This window comes from Lagopus leucura, unplaced genomic scaffold, assembly GCF_019238085.1.
Source record: "Lagopus leucura isolate 7727_CA_CO unplaced genomic scaffold, USGS_WTPT01 Super-Scaffold_100009, whole genome shotgun sequence".
NCBI lineage: Eukaryota > Metazoa > Chordata > Aves > Galliformes > Phasianidae > Lagopus > Lagopus leucura.
The window spans coordinates 11621953-11644450 of NW_024962266.1; the positions used below are offsets into that span (position 1 = coordinate 11621953).

The 22498-nt window shown below is 38.2% G+C and overlaps 1 protein-coding gene across 2 annotated transcripts in view; it reads left to right on the top strand.

Annotated features, from left to right (window-relative positions):
- Window positions 1-22498, top strand: part of PLPPR5 (phospholipid phosphatase related 5) — a 158994-nt gene that overhangs the window by 81663 nt on the left and 54833 nt on the right. For both annotated transcript variants that reach the window (XM_042873784.1, XM_042873785.1), the window contains one exon: window positions 20226-20300. In XM_042873784.1, the coding sequence (XP_042729718.1) occupies window positions 20226-20300 (75 nt within the window). The remainder of the gene's footprint in view (window positions 1-20225; window positions 20301-22498) is intronic.

The window sequence follows — 22498 nt, forward strand, 5'->3', positions numbered from 1 at the left end:
TAATTAACTTATGTGAGATTACAACCTCATATTTCACAGGATGGTGACCTCCTTGTTACAGCAGCGTGTTCAGGATACATCTGCACTCTAACTGCAAAAGCTCACCAGGAGTCACAGAATCACATATTTGCAGGGGTTGGAAGGGACCTCAAGAGATCATTGACTCCAGTCCTCCAGTAAAGCAGGTACCCTACAATAGGTCACACAGATTGGCATCCAGATGGGTCATGAATATCTCTGTAGAAGGAGACTCCACAACCTCTCTGGTTAACCTGTTCTGGGGCTCTGCCACCTTTACTATATGGAAGTTCTTCTGCATGCTACTACAGAAGTTCCTGTGTTCAAGTTTTAGGCCATTACTCTTTGTCCTATTGCTACACACCACCAAGAAGAGCTTGGCCTCATCCGTTTACCTCCCACCTCCCTTTAGATAAACATTTATCAGATCTTCTCTGTCATCTCTTTTGTAGGCTGAACAGATCCAGGTTCCTCAGCCTTTCCTCACACAGGAGGTGCTCCAGGCCCGTAAGCATTTTTGTGACCCTCTGCTGGACTCCTTCTAGGAAATCCCTGTTGTCTTTGAACTGGGGAGCCAAAAACTGGGCACAGTAAATGATTTTATGGTTTTTGTTCTCCTGTGGTAACTGGTACAGATAGTGCAATGCAGAAGGATTTTATTCCCCAAAGACTGAACTGGAATGAAAGACTTCATGCTAAAACTCTGTGTGCTAAGAGGCCTGTGTTTTCTTAGGGAGAACTAGTTACTTTACTGCCCACTACCATTAAGCTTCTGGGTACTAAATCCTATATTCCATGATGCGGGGTTTCAATGCAGAGCGACCTTAGCCTTATACCCAATATTCTACAAACTTTCTTTTTCAGTAATAGGATATTCAGTAATAGGATCTTTTTCGGTGATAGGAATTCAGTAATAGGAAATTCAATAATTTGAAAATTACTAACTTGGACCTGGCAAAAAAAAAAAAAAAAAAAATTAACTCCCATTATCACAAAAATAAAGCAAACCAAAGGGGAAAATATGCATGGTATAGCACTGTGTGTTTTAGCACCTCTTGTCTTTAGCTCTAAAAGGCACATTTTGTATTTCAAATTGCTGGTGCTTAAGATAGATATTTTTATTGAGATTACGTATTCTTAACAGTGCTAAAATGCTTTAGCACATGACAGTCTTAAATCCTGAATGTACTACCATGTAAAAAGCTGTTATGACTATATTCACAGGAAAGCTCATTTTTGCACATGTAACTTGCCATGTGCTCTCTTCATGGCTACTCCACATCTCCCTTTTGCTTAATAAAAATCAGTGAGAGAAAGATAAGAATTTAAGAATATATATAAGAAGTATAGGATTTTAAGAATGATGTGCTTCAAATCTTGTTTTAATTAAAGTAGATTTATTGAAATAAGTGCAACTTTCAGGCAAAAGAGTAAGGAATTCCTGTTTATAACTTGGTTAGGAATATGCAAGACTTGTACCATTCCTTTAATTTCCAATCCTGATGCTCTACTGTTCCTTTTCTGGTAACTTTTCATTCTAGTCTTTCAAATTCAACACAGAGATAAATATACAGCAACTGTGTGTTACAGTCTAAGAAGAAAAATAATGATGATGCTAGCCATTGCATGGATACTTAAATGAATGGCTGTTAAGAGAGAGCCTGATGTTTTTGTTCTATTATGTTCTACTGTCTCTGCCTGCAATTACAGTTGTGAGATCAGGGTGTGCATTGTCTATGTGGCACGTTAGGGCACTTCTCTTACCTTTGAATATTTTTACCTCGTGAACAAATGAATTTGTCATGCATATCACTAACTGTCATGAGTAAACCCTCAGTTTGTTGGACAACATCTCTACCTGCAAAAAGTTAATCTCCACTGAGTGTTTCTGAGTTTGATTTCAGACTTGCTAGATTTATTTTTTTAATAGGAGGGGAGGTTGTTTCTTACAGTAAATACTGAAGAATAAAAATCTTGCTGAAATGTAAGGTAGCCTGAAATTCTTTAAATTTTGATACAGGTGAAAACATTTTTCCGTGGACAAACTTTTATAGAGAAATGACATGGAGATCTTACAGGATTGAAAAGTAAACATCATTTGAAATTCAGTAGGAATATCATTGTTTTTCTACAATAAATATTACCAAACAGTACAAAGTATTTTTAGTATACATTTAATTCAGTGAGCATTTCTTGTGGGGGATCACTATACCATCAGGGTTCTTGGGTTCTTTGGGTTTTATAGCTGTAGACAACCTTCAGTTCTGGTTATGTCTGTTCACATCTCATCTGTTGTTTTTCCACTGTGCAGTACTGTGTGTTGCCCACGTACACTTACACTGGAGTTAGTATTTGTAGGCACTTTCTTTCAACTAAGGATGCTTCTTTGTAACTTCAGTGTTTCATGTGAATCAAGCCACGTGTGTATTTTTGTACTTGTAGCTAGTCTGCTTGTTGGAACTCAATGAATAAAAATATTAGTATATGGGAGGGAAGGTGGTATGATGGTACGTGTCTCCTGTATTGTGCTATTGCCCTCTGTTTTGCAGTTAATGACCATAAAACTATCAGCAGGTGAATGGCTAATTGGGTATATTTATCTATAGTACTGAGCACAAAGATCTTTTGAGGTGAGCATCCAAATATGCAGTAAAGAAGTAGTAATAGTTGTTTGTCATATTGTCTAGACAGTATATGTTACAAAGCACTGAAAGGTGAGGTACAGACTTGATTCTTGTGAAAAGAATTTAAATTGGAATAGGAGCAGATCCACTTGCAGTGGCACACTTCAGGCACAGTTGTACTGTAGTGGAATAATCCCAGCACATGGTCAAAATCAGGCCAATCAGATTGCTTTTATATTTCTTGTCAGACTCAATTAAATAGCTGTTTCAAGTATTTACCCTTTATGGTGGTATTGTCTAGGCCTGGAAAGGCTATACTTGTCTTCTATACTGAGGCTCTGTTTTGTCTGTATTTGCCTCCTTTCAATATTTGCTCTGTATCCTGGAGAGCACTTGAAACAGAAGATGGATGCAGAGACTGACATGCAGGCCTGTTTTTAAGAATGTATTTAATGAGACAGAGGGTGAGCATTATTCTCAGTGCACTCGAGCAAAACAAGTTGCAATGTGTTGCTAACGCAAAGTGCATGAGCACATGAACACAGTCACACTTCCCACTCTGCTGTCTCCTTTTTCTGTGGTGTTTGTTGCCCAGAAACTAGAAGGACATGAGCCATTTTATTTCAGGCTCTGCAGCTCCTCAGTGCAGACACATGATAGTTTTTTTTTTTTTTTTTTTTTCCTGCTAGGAATAATTGTGATTTCCAGAAAATTTTATGAACAGAAATTTTGAAGCCTGTTTCTTCTCCTTTGTGGTAAATGAATATTTTAACCCTAATTTCAAGGCAGAGATGTATATTTCTTGGAATTATACAAAATGTGCAACTGCTGTGTTGTTCGTGGGCTGCCAGCAGTGCTGCTGGGCACTGACAGCAGTGAGCAGCTGCCTGCATGCAGGGCTGGAGCCCTCTGCTGAGCATGGAGCTCTTGCAAGCAGAATACATGCATTGGTCTTCTTTTTGAATTCACCTTCATGTATTATTATTATTTATTTTTTATTTTTTTTTGCCATTTCAGGCTTTCCTCCATTTCTTTTTTTTTCCATGATGCAAGAGCACATTGTTAGTATTTTTATCCAGCCTCTCATGTGTTGGTAAAATACAGAGGTCTAGTGGAATGACAGTATTGGCTCATCTTATAGCAAGCTCTAGATACACAGACATTCCTGTAGAAATGCTCTTTTAGGAGGCAAGGAAGTGATGGTCTGGGGATTTTTGTTTTAATATGGCAGAAAGATGCCAGTACCAGAACTTGTTGTTGCTTACGAGTATGCATGTTAGAATCACCAGCAGAGTTTAAATGATGGCACTCCCAGCCATGCAGACAGGCCTGAGAGCTTGAACCCAGTCTGTTTCTGAAAATAAGTGCTGTGCCATTGCAGTAGGTTTAGAGTGCTTCAGCATCAGCCCATGCCAGAGAGTAGATAGCATTTCAGCAAGGCTCCAGCACTTCTGCCTGCAGCGGGTTCTGCTGCAGCATGGCTGACTTGCTCTCATGTGGCCTCTGCCTTTGCTTGCCTTCTCCAGATGGCGTGGGGTGGCCGAGCAGGAGGCAGCAGTGGTGGAGCTGGCTGGGCCTGCAGTTTGGGCAGGGCCATGAGAGTGTGAGGGAAGGTGGCTGGGCAGCACTACTGCAAGTGTAGTAGGTCCAGGCTGGAGCTGCAGGGGTGAGTGTGGGTAGTGGCAGCTGGGACATGGAGACAGGGACACAAAGGTCTAGCTGCACTTCTGTCCTGGTATCTGAAACAGCCAACCAGAAACTCAGCTATGGGAGATGGAAATATGTTCTCTTTCTCTCTTTGAAGTGTATTGATCTGTGCAATATCGGTATAGCAGTGATGTGCATTGCTTCTTCCTTAGCAGCAAGGGTCCCTCTGCCTCAAATGCATGCTTGTATGTTAGTTGGCACTGAAGAACCCTGTCAGGATTTTCCACAGCATTGACACAGTGTGTCTTGAAACACAGCAGTGAATCTGCATCAGGCCTGCTCAGTATGAACCTGAAGGGAAAAAAAAAAAGTTTTTTTTTTTTTAAAGCTTTTTTTGTTTTGTTTTGCCAGAAGCAGAAACATGCCATCAGAGCTCGGTAGAGACCCCCCAGTTGGTGAGCACATGGTCTGCTGCCCCAGCCAGCGCAGCACTCCTGAGCGGAGCAAGCTTGATGATTATAGGCATGCGTAGCACAGCTGGTGTCACCTCACTTGATGCTTGAATGACGTGATCTTCTTCAGTAGGAGCATTTGATTTCATTGAAGCATGGAAGTTAGTTTGCCTGCATTGGTACCTGATTCTTATGGAAACTTTCTAAAGGCTTCACGCTTTGTATCTGATTCAATTAATATTGGTTTAATAAACATATAGAATAACAAATGTTGCTAAGAAGAATAATAACAGTTTAAAAGTTATTTAATTACCTGAAATTTTCTACTCTCCAGAAGAAAAGAACCAAGGAGATTGAAATAACCTGTGAAATGCTACTTAATACATAGGGGGTTTAAAATATTATGAGAACTCACATAGATGAATATGGTGATGAGTATTTAGAAAGACTAATTGCAGTTGAAGGCTTCTCTACTGAGCATGATATGCAATCTTGAATCTTCAGCAATCTTCAGTGCATGGGACACAAAACAGGCTTTACCTTTTTGATGTTTGGTTCATGAGGGTATTTGTATGGCTTAGAAATGGCTTTTTGCTTGCAGTGAGTGTTGAATTGGTATGTAGATAAGGAGACAGTGCATCACAGCTGTAGCAAAGTGGGATGAACTCCCTGGAAAAATGGGATTTGATTTCTAGAGGCGTTCATCTAACAGGATGAATCTGTGCAAAGCTTGCAGAATGTAAACAGCAGGGCTTTCATTGATATCAAAGAGCTTAATGAGTAGGAAAGAAAGTGTACTGGAAGGCATAGATGAGATTTTAAAATAAAATATTCTATATTTGCACTTTTTTCCAATAGTCTTTTCTTCTAATGTGTGATTCCAAACTCACAAATAGTATGTGTCAACAGAAGATACTTTCTGCAGTAGAATTTCTACTTGGAATTTATGAGGGATTTGGTGCTTTTCCGTTTTGAACTTTATATACGTTTGTTGGGGTTTTCTTTGCATGCACAGCAACACCAAGAAAGCTTTGGGGCATAAAGTGATCAGCTGCTCAGAACAGGAAGAAGTTCATCCTTTTATCAAATAGTGTGTTTCTGTAGCTAATGCTTTCTGGAGTGGCAGTGGTTGTTAAAAATAAATAAATAATAAACCTAGATAATCTCTGACCTTTTTCAGTATTTTGCTCCTAGGGTTCCTTAGTTGTTATGGAAAACTAACATAAGAATAAATGTAGCAACTGTTGATCGATACAAAACTTGCTGCCTTTACACAAAAAGTTCCACAGAAGGTAGTTGACAAAATCTCGAATGTAGCAGGATTTGTTGCACAATGTAACTTTTTTATAAGCATGAAAAATATTAGATAGTGTTCTGTAATACTTATCAGAAAAATGAGAAAGTATTTTTCTCTCTAGCCACCAAAAATTCCTTAGCACGGAACCTTTTTTTTTATCTGCAGATAGAAAAGTAGCAGCAATTCTATTAAATGCAGCACTGACTTAACACTTGTGTGTGCTACTACTGAAGTTCTGGATTTGCTTTGCTATAGCAACTGGCATCTATGATGCTCTTCTACCTAATGTATTGCATTACTCCATGCCGGACACCCTTGTACCTGGTGCACTGTGTGGTGATAGCTAGGCAGCTTTGGATGGGATTTCAGAGGACAGTTTGAAGGGGGGGTAGCTTAAGTTGGTTGCTGAATTATTTTTTTTCTACCTAAAATGATGACCAAAAATAGGCCTAACAGGCATATTCTTTCTTGGATGTATGACACTAGTGCACTTCCCAGATTGACAGAATGTAAAGTAAGGATTTTATTTCTGTCCCAGAAAAATGTTACTACTTTCCTAGTACTTGTTATTAAAATTTTCATTAGGAAGACAGTAAAAGTATCCTAGGCATAATACTACAGTTTTTATCTGCATGGTCCTTCTCTGTATTTTTAAAACTTCTTTTATTTCTGTGATCAGTAGGGAGTCTGAAGCCATCTCAGGAGGTTAGTGGGCCACGTGGTTAGTTTTTTTTCCCAAAACTTATGAGAGAGAATGAGCTGATGTCATTTTTTGCTTCTGGTGAGAATTGTAGTGAGATAGACAGGGAAACTGAGAACCTGCACAAACTTATGCTGCCCTGTATTTTTCCTGGAGCTGGCAGCCTGAGGTGGTGAAGCTGGCATGGGATGTGCACACCTGTGGTCATTCTTGCATAGCTTTCAGCTTGACTGGAAAAGAGCTCTAGCTACTTCAGTGAAAATCTGTAGCATTATGGTAGAAATCTCCATTGTGTCTTGTGTTCCCGCTCAGGCTTACAGCAGACTTTCAAAATTTTGAGCGATGTTTTTAACAGTTTGCGGATAAAAAGTGAGAGCCAGAACAGAACTGGCTTTAGGAGAGATAGCAGGAGACTTTGTAGTAGAGCAGAACAGTCAGATATATGTACTTTATTCCATGTTGACAGATACAAGTTCAAGCTCTGGAAGTACCGAGAGTGCAATTGTATAAAAAACCATACATAAAAGTCTAAAAGGATGTGAACTGTCCTCTGGGAAATGACAGAAGCAGATCAGCATCTAGAACATGGAAGTCCTGCAGGAGTCAATTCTTCCTTCTGTTATCTTAAAGACACTTTAAAATTCACCATTTGTGTAAATAACAAAGTAGATGTTCAGAGCACTTCCACTAACACCTTGCTAGCTACTGAGTCTGGGTGGCACCAGTGTTAGCTGCTTCAAAGGCCATTAAAAAATATAAATTATATCAAGAAATTATGTCGCCAAATATTTTAAATTATGCACAAAAAATATACAAAGTGACATTACCAAAGGTACAAACCTGTTTAAAAAATAGCAGAAGATGTATTTTTCTGTACTTCATGCCAAGATTCCAATTTATTTTTTTCTTAAGAGAAGGAAAGAGATCTCTAGTTTTCTCTCTTTCTGAAGGAACCAGGAACAGCAAAGATAAATCCTGAGTAAGAAACATTAAGTTATCTTCCAGAATCTTTCAAATACCACAACTGAAGTTATCTTTACAATCTCAGTGTTAGATAGTCACTGCCTGTTCTATTACTACTCCTACCTATCTTGAAAAACGTCTGTTCACAATGCATTCTCTATAAAAATATGCAGCAAGACATTAAGCTGCTTTTCCATACATCTCTTGTACTGCTTTTATTACAATAGTATCTAGGGCTTGGAAACAAGCACTGTATTAACGTTTGTTAAAAGAAAAAAAATTTAAAATGGTGATTATATGAGACAAGAGTATGCGTTTGTATTATTTTTTACTGTGTTTACTATTCATGCTTTTCAGGAAAGTTAGCTAAAATCCTAGCAGAAATATAAATCATGGCTGTATCTAAACTATTAAGCTGGATCATGGCTATATCTGTAGTTAAAAAAAAAAAAACAAACCTTTTCAAAGGTCATTTTTCAATAGAATGTGTGCTAAATTATGAACTGTGTGTTTAATTGTGTGAAAGTCATTTTGGTTTGCGTTTCCCTTCTCCCACGCATTTGTTCTTCCAGGGCATGCTAAAGCTGTCAGTGGTTCATTCAGATGAATATAGGTCATTGCATATTTTCAAGTACTCTTGTCCCAGTGGTCTCTGTTAGCTAGTCTAAATTCTCTTAAAAACATTTCCAGCTAAATATATTTTTCTTGTAAGTGTGGACACTCTTGTCTGAGGCAACACCTTTGCTTTTTATCCCCTAGTTCATTGTTACTGATTTTTTTGAGTTATGGGATCCCTTACAGCAGTGACTCTCATTTGCTATCAGTCTGGCCAGTAGCTAATATATTTGGAGTACTACTGAAACTTTTATGACTATTACTAATTATGCAATTTCTTTACAAACTGTAACAGAGATGCGTGGCACTGCAGCATTCATTATCACAAAGAAACTCACATAGTTCATAGCAAGGTGCTTTCTAACAGCACTTAACAGGTCTCAGCCAGTTGAAGTGTTTTTCACCTAAATGCATGAAGATCTATTGATTGCAGAAGAAAACCATTCAATTGTTCTGAAAGAAAAAAAGAGGTGTTTTAATAACATAAGATGTTCTAGTATGAATGCTTTAAATTTCTTTGATCTGTCTTAGGTTATTTGACAGTAGTGGTAGGCGAAAAAAATCTATTTTTGTTAGCAGGAGAGCCTTTAATTTCACATGTACTGAATAAGCTTCCTGTAGAAAAAGATTGTGTAATGTGGTAAATATGCAGCAATCTTCTTGCAAAGAAAAAGTTAAACAGTGGTGAAGAAATAAACTATTAATTAGTAATTGATAGAAAGAGGTTTTTTTCCATGTTGTATTTCATGGAGGAGGGGGAAAAAAAGAAAAGACAACCAGTCTAAATAGTAGGTTAGCATTACTCTGCCAGATCACTCAAACTTTATTTTCAACCACTTTCATGAATTATGCATATACTCTAGGGTTGTCCCTTTAAACTGCTCTGTCAGTTCATACAGTGTCCCAGAAAAGGGAACTGTACAGAAATGTATTGTCCTAGAAGTATGAACCATGAATGGCACTGTAAGGTCTGGGCAGCTTTCTGACTCTCAAACCTTTTTTTTTTTTTTTCTGTGAGAATATGAAGCAGATGGTCTTTTTTACTAGTATCAGGAAAGTCCTCTGGTTCTTCATCTGCAGAAGAATTATGGAGTGAAAGCTCACTGAACACTGCATTCTCCTATCTATGCTCCAAAGGACAGTCAAGCAATCAGTAACAGGGCTGTAAATGTTCTTATTTTTATTCTTGTTCTGTTTAAAAAAAAAAAAAAAGCATGTTTCAGGATTCAATGTCAGCCTCCAAACACAGACACAGAGTTGAAACGCAAGGCAATTTAGTCTGTCTCTGGTTTCTGACTGTGACCATTAAAAGATGCTTAATGGAAAAGTAGGAGAAATAGAGAGTATACTTCAGTGATTCAGGTGCCCTGAATTTAGTGATTAAGAATCTGAAAGTTCAGTTGGATCATCACATTGAAAAGCTAATCATGTCCTCAGTTCATGAGTCTAAATATCTCCAGGGGCCTTTTCGTAGCTTTAGCTTCCGCAAGAAGCTAAAACTCTCTCAAAAGACTTAATGAAACAATACATCCATTTTCCACCAGTGATTCATTTCTTAGCCCTATGATAGCAAGAGAAGAAAAGGCCAGACTGTACCTCTCAAGCTGAAAACTGCACTGGAAGTAAGCCTTCATTGAGGAGCAGGTAGCCTTATATTTTCTTAAGGTAAGAACACTTAAATGGACGTTTTTAGCAACTGAATTCAGAACAAAGATCACGCACTCTTGACGCTACTCAGTAGGACTTCTTTCACACACTGATTTTGATCCAGATTGATTGTTTCACTGGCAGTAGCTCTTCTAATTTCTCTGTAGTTTGTCACATCTTTCTATGAGATTGTATCTTACTATATTTAGGTTTATATCTCTTTCCTGGCCGGCAGATTCTTTTTAGATGCTAGTATCCTAGTCACATCTGCTGTTTCAAGATACTTTTCTGGTAGAGGTTCTTTTTCTTCACACACTCAAATCTCATGTATTGCTCGCTATCTGTTTTTTTACATGATTATGGTTTTTTCCTTGAAAGTCAGATTTCTTTAGCCACGTCATTCACTTGCGAGATGTTGTCTTTAATATTATCTTTTTTCTCCTTACTGTCACCTCTTTTTAAAAGTCCTCTCATCAGAAAAAGTGCCTATTAATATGGCCAAACAGCATAAAACCTTCTTTTGAAGACCTGAGGCATCTAGCAGTTCAATTTAATCTTTTATTTTATAAATGTTCTTTCTCTTGGGGCTGGAAGAATTCCATTAAAGAACAGATAAACTAATCTTTCACAGCTGACAGAGGCATCTGGGATCCTTTTCTTGGTGTAATTCTTCAGTGGAATTTTTCAGCATGAAGTAGGATTAGTAGATCCTCCTCATGTGATTTCTTTTTGTAGTCTGAAACATCTATTCTTGCTTCTGTCACGCTACATATCTTTCCTCCAGATCATCTGATTACTTACCTATTGACCCCTCTTATTAAGAATTTCTAATCATCTGCATCTGTTTTTCATTCTGTAAATGTGCATCTTCACTTTTCCCTTAGCTGTTATTTCTTCAAACACGATTCTTGTCCTTTTCTGATCTGTCCTAATCTATTGCATCATGTGATTGGTCTTATGATCCAGTTGTGCTTATTTGCATTGTCTCTTACTCTCTTCTTATAGAGCTAACTACTCTTCTTTTCCACTCAGTGTCTTCCAGTTTCTTCCCTTTCTTTCTTCACAGTGCTCTATCGACTGGCTGTCATTTTCTACTGCCTTGTTTTCATGGCATGAGTGACCACTTTCCTTTTGAGACTTTGTGTTTTAGATCCTCATTTTCTTCAGGGATCTACAGTTCTTGAATTTTTCACGCTATATTTTATCTTATTCTCTGTCATGTCCTTAAATCCCCTTTATAAACTTGATTCCATGTACCCATGGCAACAGTCACTTCAGATTCTGTAACCAAAGCAAGTGCTGAATTAATTCCTCAGTGCTTTTCTTGTTTATCAAGTCACATACAAATGGGGAAACTAAATTTTCATATCTGATGACTCTCCTCTAAAATGGAGCCCTTTTTCCAAGACCCGTGTTAAGACCTTTTAAAGAAAACTTAGTGGGTATATTCCTTTTTTTATTATTATTTTTATTTCTCTGTTATTGTCAGACAATCTGTTAGATTTTTACAAATTCTTTCACAAATAGGGGTTATTTATCAATTTTTTTTCTAGGAGAAGATCTGAGTTGCTTCTTGACATGTCTTGGAATATCCCCAATTTGATATTCCATCAGAATGTGATATTTGGCCTATTTCCTGACTCTTTGTTGTGAAAGACTTTCCTTTTATACCCTGAAATGGTCATAAATTCTATTTTGACCAGCTTTAATTACAGTTCAGAAATGCGTTCACAGATCTACCCTCTATTCATGTGTTTCCAAGAGTAAAATAAGGTATAAATATGCTGAGTTGAATTGCATTTGGCATTTCCAAAATGGCGTGGGTTTGTATGGTGAATTTTTTTGGTCAGCATTACTATTTTTTCCCACTTCTGTTTCCACATAAAATAGACAGATATACCACCACATTGTCAGAGGATGGGCTCTCTGGAAAGTAGATGTTGAATAATTGTTTAGGATGCACTGAGCTTTGGGGGTATTCTTCCCAGAACGTTTAGAGAAGAAAGCCAGGAATAGGCAACGTGTTATCTGGGATGGTGAGGGAGAAAAAGTAAATTGAATTTGTTACCAACCATCTGTTACTCCCACAGAAACTGCTGCCTTGTGCCTGAGTGGTTAAAAACATGAAACAATGCAGCAGGTTTGCTCTGAAGGGGTGGCTTTGCATACCCTTGTCAAATACTCCTAAGAAGGTATGAGCATTCTTCAGTCAATAAGAACAGCCTGCTCCAGCGAGTGTAGGAAGGCAGTGGTGAGTGTTGGTAGTAAGAGCTACTGAGCAGCTCATGACAATATGATTGAATGCTGTGTAAATTCAGAGTACCAGCCAGCACGTCCTGGTAACTACATAGGTGTTACACACGTAGCATAGACAGTATCAACTGTGGAAGTAGGAGTGGAAAGCAGAAATGACTACAGGTAGAAGGTTGCTTAATAGTTAAGCAGGGGTGTAAGTGTGTATGGGATTGATTAATCTCATGAGAAAGCTGCTAGTGTGTTTTCTCACATTAGTAATATTAGAAAGAATTTGCTTTTCTGATTGTGCAGATTGTGGAGAGGACTAGTTCTCTTAGCGGAGTACTCTCCTACAAATAAGCTATATCTTGACCATCTGTTGCCAGATGGAAGTGTTCTACTTCTGAATCACTAGCTGCAATGACATACTTAGAAAATGAATCTTTCATGGATAGATCCATGGCACAAAACTGCGATGACCTTCTTATACACGTGCTGTAGTTATGTTTTCTGTTTACTAGGTCTAAAGTTACTGTATGGCCATATTCTCCTGTGAGCATTTTGTTATTTAGAAAGCATTGTATCTTGTGACTTGCACCTGTCCTTACTGAGGTATCCCAGTTGCCCAAATACATGATATTACTGAAAAACACAAACTCACCATACAGTTTCTATTTCATCTTTGTATGTGAAATCTGTGAATTTATTTGAGGGGTCTGTAAAAGTCTGCAGTGAAGGCCTGTGGAGGCAGTGCTCAGGCAGGCCCAGAACACCTTGCTAGTTGGCTCATACACCTCCACCTACTGGTCTGCAATTACATTTTCCCTGTGAAAAAAGTTCATGTTTTTTTCCTTTCATTCCTTAAGATTTTTACTGTGAGTTTGTATGCATATATGTGTTTATTTCATGAATGGTGATTCAGAGGAAGAAAAAAAAAAGAGAAAAGTTATTAATAAGCTAAGTGGGATCTTTTAGTTGTGCAGTAAAATTTTAAGTTCTCCAGAATTGCTCTGTTTTAATGAAGTATAAAAATGATTTTCATGGTTATGATCTTCGAAGTTTGTCTCTTTACACATGGTGTTATGCATAAATTAGGTCTTATTCAGGAGTTGAGAATTGTCAGTGAATTTCATCTATTCAGAAATAATGCCAAGTCTAAAATGTTGCATGAGGTGAACTGACTTATTTGGCTGGAAGGAAACAGAAAAACTAAATGGAATGTAAAGGAATAGTTTATAGAGACTTATAGGTGCTAAGTTCTATCATACTGATCTAAATGAGAAAAAGATGATAATCAGATTGCTGCAGTGACATAGAGACTCTCATTGGTAATGTGGTGCATCTCTTTAATTTAGAAAAACTGCATCTTCTCCCATCTGCAATAGCATCACATCCTCTTGTCAGTGCAGAATTTGCTTACATACTCACAGGAGGGAAGTGCTCAACACATTTTAAGATACAGTTTAAAGAATAGCAGCAGTTAAACACTGGGAAGAAAACCAGTATTGTTAGGCTCAGGTTCCCAAAAGTTACCCGTCAGTGGTTCAACTCAACTTGAGGCGCAGCCATTAATAAATACAAAATTTTTATGTGTGTGTGACTGTAGCAACTTTTGCTTCTCCTTTGTGTGTACTTTTGGTGATCATCAGAGTAGGTGATCTTTTTTTCCTTGCAAAAATCACATATAGGGAGGTACGTGAAGTAACTTCTGTTTGGTACAAGGTGGAGCTGAGCCTTGTAATAGAAAAATGGTCTAAAGTCTCATACCTACTTTATTTTTTTAGTTATTTCTTCAGGACTTTTGGGACACAAGACTCGTTTGTGCTGTGTTTAAGGCAGATACAATGTTTGCTTCCCTCTATCGTGGCCTCTGTCATTCATCCCTCCTACATTGGTTGTAGCTGATTTAGTCTTGCCTCTTAATCTGCTCCTGAATGCCCAGCAAGACTATTTAAAAAGTTCTGTGTATCCGAATATTTTGATTCTAAAAGAGAAAAAGGTGAAGACAACAAGCTATTCTAGGGTCTATATGGGGAATTATTCCAGATGGTTACGTTACAACTATTTCTGTCGTGTCTCCCTGCAGATTCCTGCAGTCAGCTGCCTAACCGTGGGAAGGTGTTTTTGTATACGCTTTCTGAATGGGAAGTACTTTCTGCTCTTATGGTGGGCAGTCATTGCTACACTCATGTCAGCTGGATCTTCATGTCAGCACAGGATTTTGCTCCTTCGTTCAGTAGAGGAGTCTTTATTTTTGTTCTTTTAAATGCAAAACTACGGGATTAAGATTTGCCTTGATTTCACAAATGAGTCAATTTATGAAACTCTTTCATTGGTTAATTCCATATTAATTTGCCTGTTTGCAAAGTAAGTACATTCTTCCTTCATCTTGTTAACATAAAAATGACCTTGTTATTTCTGATAATGCAGCTTGTTGGGCAAACTTAAATCCTATCACTAAAACAAAATCCAGCGAATCCACTTCTTCCTGATAACACTTCTTACTATTTAAAGTCCTGTGGGAGATTTTGATTTGCTGTTTGACAGACTTATAGGTCCTCCTAATATTAATCTTCAAACAGCATATAATCTAAAAAACAGAAGGACATAGTTTCTCTCGGTTTTAGCTTTCATCTCTTGAAGTAATAAGATTTCCTCCCAGTACCATTTCAACTGTTTGTTTCACAGTTGTTTTTTTTTTTTAAACTCATTCTTATATATTTCAAGATAAGGGTGCATCATTTAGATCTCAGTACTGTTACATATGTACACTCATCAGAAGTCCAGCAGTGAATGAAGAAATTGGATTCATTTGTACAACGTATGTAGAAATCACTGGGGCAAATATGATAGTGATTGTGCTCCCAACACTCATAATGTTCTGTTCTGCACTTTATTTACTCTCCACCTAGATTTTGCTGTCTCTTGGTAATCATTGAGGGCCTGACAGATGACACAGTGGTTATAGATTGTTTTGGTTATAGATTAATACTTTTGTGAGATGGAAAGGTATTTGGAGGAAGTGGCAGAGGAATTGCTCAAGCTTCAGAGGGAAAGATGTCATGAAGTTCATGACTAAAGATTCACCAGTTAGTAGCACTTACTAATTTTCAAGTAGCAAAACAGTTACATGCATTTGCTTGCTCTCACCACGGTGATTTGCAATTGTTCTTTTTGCTCTCAGATGATAGCAGCCTACTTTTACGTAGTTTAGATTTCGTTCACTTCACACTTCGCTTTTGGATGTTCATTGAAATGTTGATTTTGATTTTTTTGTGTTCTGTGTCTTAGTTACCTGAAACAGCAGATATTTCTCCAGCATCTTGACTGTCAGTATGAACTGTGTTCTACATATTTTTGCTACAATAATCTTAGGAGGTCAATAAAATTTTTCTACTGGAGAGAATTGGCTCTTTGCTTACTCTGGCAGATCTGGAGCCTGCAAGAAAGATCATTTGTATTTTTTTTAAATTGTTTTTTAAGAGAAAGATGGTTTGTAAAAATGTGTTGGCTGAGTCACATTCCTTAGCACTTACTATTGAAAAAGAGAGAGATCATGTTACAGGGAAACCCAGGAGACCTGTAGGTCTCCCTGAGATTTGCTGAAGACAGTTTCTACTTTTCCCAGAGCTATATATATATATTTTTTCAATATGCAACATTTACTGTGTGGATGAGCAGGCAGGTAGCATTGATTTTATGGAAGCTTTGCCATGGAGAAACTTGCTTTGGGACTTGACAAATTCATTCAAGTTTTTTTTTATTATTATTTTTTTTATATTTTTTTATTTAACTGCAAGAAGTAGTTTGTCATTTAATTGCAGTATTAATGATGAATTTCTGAAGTACTTAGGCTGGTGGGAATTAACATAGAGCAAAGCAAAACCACAGTTGAATTGATTCATGTGGAACAAAGTGAGAAATATTGCGGTTGCATAGATGCCAAGATATTACAGTTAAGCACCTTATTTTCAAATTGCTGTCATAAAGCTAATAGGACTTCTTCATTTGTCCTTCCTATTGTTCATTAATGTTTACTAATAATGGTTTCTGGGAATAAGGTAAAACCTGATTAGACTATAGCATTATTTTCAATCTAGTAACGTTCTGATTGTTGTTGTGCACGATTCAGTGTCTCAAAACAATAGGAAATTTTGCTTAATTGTCCAAATGCACCAAATGTGTTCTTAAATGAATGCTACGTATGTGCATAAAGGTCTGCAAATTGCATCATTAGATTGCAATCTCCTTTAGCACACTCATACCACTATCTTGCTGCATGTCAGAATCCAGTGGTATTTCCTACCATTAAAACATTCTTAAAAGTGTGCACAAATTTCCTTTAATAAAAAAAAAAAAAGTAGAAGACATAAGATTTATACTGACAAGTACCATTTATAAAACTGAAAATAGATAAGTAACAGACCAAACACAGCATAAAAGCCATGTTTGTGTAGCATTTTTGTTTCATTATTGACTCCAGATACAATAAGACCCTGTCTCTTTCATTTTAAACACCTCTGCAGCCAGAGCTCTAGGCAGTTATGCAGAGCATATCGCCTTCCTTCAGATGGAACAATTCTCTGAGGGTGAAAATATCCTGTTTTCATGCTATCATTCAGGAGGTTATTGCCGTATATATATTTCCCAGGTATTTGATCATGATATCTTCTGGTGCTGTCTTACTGAAACTACCAGCTGGAAGATTAGGAAAGTAGGTGAAACCTTTGTGGGGGGTGGGGGAACAGACCTGAAAATGAAACCAACACAAAAACTCCCAGTAAGAGGAGGAAGAGTTACAGGAAGGAAGGAATACACAACTATAATACTGGGCACTGAAAAGGACTCCCTAGGGCAGTGGTCACAGTACTAAGCTGCTAGAATTCAAGAAGCATTTGGCATTGGTCCTTGACACAGGCTTCAAATAATGGGTGGTCCTGTGTGGAACCAGGGGTTGGATTTGGTGGGTTTGTTTTTTTTTTTGTTTTTTTTTTTTTTTTTGTGGGTCTCTTCCAACTTTTGGCACATGTATAACAAGCTGTGCAAGGTGGGCAATACCAGGTTCCCAAATTTTCTTCAGGCTGACTTTCACCAGAAGAAGGACGTGGGAGAAAACATTCGTACAAATGGCAGTAAATGGATAAAACAAGTAATAAAGATTTGAGTAAATTTGGGGACTTCTTTTCAGAGTGGAAGATGCTTGATTTCATTTTATGTGGAAAACTTAGTGGTGGCTCATAAGCAGCCTTCGTTCCAGGTTGCAGAGATGCTGTCCCTCAGGCACACTCTACTGGCCTGAGCTCTTCCTGAGAGCATGTGCCCACAGTATTTTTTCCAAAAAAGGGAGAGAGAGCACAGATATGAGTATGACTCCCTTGTTTAGCAGCAAGGCAGACTGGTTATGGCGTATGGCAAGGGCAGGCTTGTCTGGGGAACTGATCCTGTAGACTGTGGTTAGGCATCTTCCCCAGAACAGCAGCTGGAGGCAGGCATGCTAATGCATATAGTGGGTTACTGCCAGAGTAATTGTTTCATAGGCTGCCTAGTAACTAGTTACAAGAAGAGATTTCCTATTACTAAAACAGAAGGAGCTCTTTTCTGAGATCTATTTATAGGGATGCTTGTAGCATTTCTGCCATGCTTTCACAGGTGGCTCATTGATGTCTCATTTGGGTTTACTCATCTTCCTCCAGATCCATAGCAACAAACTGTGGAAAGGCAATTTCACATATGGTATGTGTGTGTTTCAGCAAGTGTCTGCCTCCATGTTACAGAAAAGGAAGCTTTGGGATACACCACAGGGTCTACAGTTCATCCTCGTTTTGGTGCGTTGAGAGTTTTAGGCATTGGCTATCACAGAGCTGCAGTACTTAAGTGACATGAGCAAAAATGTGTCTCTCTTGTGGTAATGTGCTGGAGAAGAGGAATCTTTGTTTATTCTTATTCCTGAGGTAACAGCTGAAGAGCAGCTACCTATTGGTCCTTAATGCCCAGAGCTTGTTCTAGTCTCTTCAGTGTGCTCTCAACCACTCAATAAGTAATAAATAACTGCTATGTTGACATCTCTTTATTGAGCTGAGCCTGTAGCCCAATCTACATAGCTGTGCATGCACATCCCTGTATACAGTATTAATGCTTATATAAGTATTAAGTGTTATGAACGTCAGTAAGTCCCTGGGACTCACCAAGTGAAAATTTAAATCCAGTGGAATATGACCATGGAGTTTGCCCTGGGATACATACAAATAAATTGATTAATAGCAGAGCCATCATCTTCTATTTGCTTGATAAATAAGTTCAGCCTTTAACAGTCTGAGCGATTTCAAGATGTGCCATACTGCTTGTTTATGGAGCATTTTCTTTTTTGTTGCTTTGAGTAAACACAAGTTGAATACAGAAAATTACTGCTGTGTTTGATAGCACCAAAGACTGTGCTAAAAATGTTTGGAGTGACAGGTCCCAGCTGATAAGTTAACAGCTCCCAGGGAGACCCCAGTTGGTGCAAGCACAACTCTCACTGAGCAGAACAGTATCTCTGTCTCCACATTTTACTGATTGATGGGATGGAAGCCCTGTGTCATGCTCCCCAGCCATATTTGTGAGAGGAGGGGGCATCCTCCTTGCTCAGCACACTGCTAGGGCTGGACTGTACACAAACAACAATGTGTGTTTTCCCGGTATTGCTTGGAAGCATCAGCCTATATGGCTGAGACCTGTATGAAATACACACATACAGGCAGAGCACAAGATGAGGGAAGTCCAGAGGCAGAAGTTAAAGAGGAGTTGGTTGCGGCTGACTGATGCATCAGAAGAAGGGAAATCAAAGAGGGATTTGGGAGAGGCACAGAAGAGAGAAATGGAGAAGCAGGGAGATGGATGTGCAATGTGAGGGAAGAAGAATGAGGAAAAAGTTTAAGAGAAAAGAAACTGGAGGAGAAACGCAGGGAGACAGGAAGAAGAGATCATAGAAAAAAGTTATTAGATGGGAATGAACAGTAATGGGTAACAGCTGAGAAAAACAAGAGAAAGCTAAATGATTCTTTTTGTATCCTTGGGAAGACAGGAGAGAGAATTTATTTTTATTTAATATTTAAAGTACCAATTTTAATCAAAGCAATTATTCATTTATTTTAAGAAAGAGAGATCTCGAAGGGCTGCCTAGCACATAAAAGCATGTTTTTAGTTCTCAAAGATGCTAACTCCTCCTGAGATTTTAAGTTAACTTACTATTGGACTTATGGACTGGCTCCTAGGAGCATCATATTTACAATGTGTGGCTTCTGCTCATCTTTTTCTGCAGCAGAGATTAGCTCTGCAGGATTTTCTTCTAGGCAGTCATAGCTTTTTTTTTTTTTTTCCTCTTTCTTTGACTGCAGGTTAGGTTTGTTTTTGTTGTTGTTGTTTCATTTTTAAGGAACTATGAAATTGTTTGTATTTGTGATATTAAGAATAAATAGTCTGTGGATCTTCTAGAACCAGAAATCTACTGTGTTGTGATTGCAAGACATGACTTCACAGCTTGGTAATTCACTGTAGTCTTGTGTTCTCATGCTTCTGTAGAAGCTTGCTAGACTGAAAACTTTTAAGCCTTCATTCAATGTGTCTCAACAAAGCCCTGTAACATAAACTTTAAGAGCATACTTCAATTTCTTTGAAGACAATGAAGCCTAGAAAAACTCTGCTGAAAAGAGATAAAATATCTGTTTGGAAATAGAAGAGGTCGAATTAAGTAGGGATGTGAATAAAAAATTTTACGTGCAAATCATTGCATAGGTACTCTTATTTAGGAGAAAAATGGCTGGAATCAGTTTAGTATAATAGTAAAATCTAAGTTAACTTGAAGCTCCCTCATACCAGAAAAAAAAGAATGATACGTGCAGTCCTTTACTCTGCTGTATGTCTCACCATTTCTTATTTTGATATGCTTATGTTCTATTTAGGCCTATTATAGTCTGTTGTGGGCATGCTATTCTCAGTAGTGCTGGCTTCTTACAGGTGGATGTAATATAGTTTTGTTCTCTTCACAGATGAACATGATTACAAACAGCAGGCATGCATCTCAGAGAAACCACACGGCATTGCCATGCTTCACGCTACTGGAGGTAAAACTAACTGTAGATAAATTGTTAAGTATTTGGGGTGTATTTTTGAAGGAAATGCTATTAGTAGCAACTGATTTATATTTATCAATGTATTTATGTTTATTTCAATATGGACTGTTATCTGTTAGTTGTCAATCTCTTTTTGCAGTTGTGAATAAAATTGTAGTCCCTGTAACTGTTTCTCAGTGCTTTCATGAGAGGCCGTGTGGAAAAGGGGTCTTTAACTCTACAATTTAATTTTATGTGGATTTAACGTTCTGAAGTTCCAGAATCCAACAGAGTGAAGTACCTCTGAGGTGGACTCTTATGGATATTGGTGGAAAGGGCTTGTTGATAATACTCAGTATGGAAGATGTTTCATTTATCAATCTTAAAGATGAGGAGCGGTAGAACAGAATGTTATAGTGGTTGTTCAAAGTCTTTCAGTCTGTAAGGAATGGGAGACTATAGCAGAAATGCTAAGTCACAACTTGAAGCAGTGATTGAGCACCTGGTGGGAAGGCAGGGCCAATCCAGGGGAGCTCAGGTGCATGCAATGCCCCTGAGTGACTAGAAGGGCTGAAGCCAGGATTCGCCCCTTTCCAGACCTCATTTAAGGACTGGCAATGGAGGTAAGGGCATCTTGCTGGACATCCTTGTGTATGTGAAGTCTTCTGAAGGTGAACGGCTTCTTTGTTTCTGTGCCTATGGCTATTGTATTTGAGGAAGTCCTCTCTTGTTGCTGCCTAGGGCTTTGCTACTCTGCTGTCATTACTGTGCTTCCCATTGCATTGCAGTGTTACAGAGACGTTTGGGAATAATGCATATTGAGTATTGAGCTCCATTTGAAACACTTTCCTTTAATCTTGATCTTATTTTTGAGACTATTCTCAATTTAATTAATTAAAGCAGACACAGCTCCAATTACACCTGCCCTGCAGTGGAGCTGGAGCTGCAGCATGGCATAGGTCTATTGCGCACTCTTTGAGCCGCTTTAGGATGGATCACTCAGCCCCACCAAGAATTCAGTAGAACTTGCCACGTGTGCGGTTTTTCAGAGTGGCTTCCATGACTGAATGACAACTGCTAACCAAACTGTGCTAAAACTAGCTTAGTTGGGTCAGATCCCGCAAAGATATGGATAAGGATGCTGCACAGCCATATCTGAGTGTGGCTGGGAGCACGCTGCTTGCAAACATCTGTGTGATGATGGCTGATATAGCCCTTCAGCCCCAGTGGAAAATCTTATGCAAGCATTTAAATGTGAGTTTATTATTATGCTATAGTCACACAAGTTCTGTGATAATGAGGTAAGGAGAAGGGTAGCAAGACATCTACAACTAGTTCTGGGAAGCCAGCACTGGTTACTGTGGGATGCCCTGATAATACATTTAGAGACATCTGGTAAACAGAGAAAGGATATGAATAACAATATAGCAACATGCCGTGGAAAAGTGAGAGGCATAGAAATTGTGACTTAAGTTAAACTCATGAAATGTTGGATTACTTCTTTTTATCTGCACATTTTGGAAGTAGAAGTTGCTTCCATGTGAATAGGAAATTGCTTCATTGCATGGTATTATTTCTGTCACATCACTTCAGCTAATATTGTAGCTTGGCAATTTATGTTCACTCTTTTCAAGTAATGTTTGTGATCCACTGTGACACAAATCACTGTGGATCCCCTGGCTTTTTTTGCCTGTGCTATGTCACGCTGAGGCAGCATCAGAGTGGATGATTTCTATATGAAATTTAACTGCATTAAAAGATCCAAAAACCTGATGTTGTCATGGTACTATTACATAAGTTTATGTCATAGAAGTCACTGGGAAGACAGTAAAGAACATCCAAATCTATAAATGGGTATCAAGGTGACATGATTTCCATTCTTGAATGTTGGGGGGAGCATTCAACCTTATTTATGTTCTGCTTCATCAGCTGTAAAGTCTAAAGAACAGTTCTATGCCCACTTCTGGTAAGATACACAGATAGAAGAGAAGAACAGGTATGCAGTAGCAGTACTTTATAATCATTTATTAGCATGGCTACCCAGGGTAGAAAAGGTGCTCCAGATATGTATCAGCTACAGTTTTTTCTTAAAGCATCTGGATAAGCTAAGTATGTAGTATCATCTGAGCACCTAAGTCAAGGCATTTGGGTGATGAGAAGGAAGGTCTGTGAGATGTCTTAGCTTTTCTTTTAAAGTCTCATGGTATGTT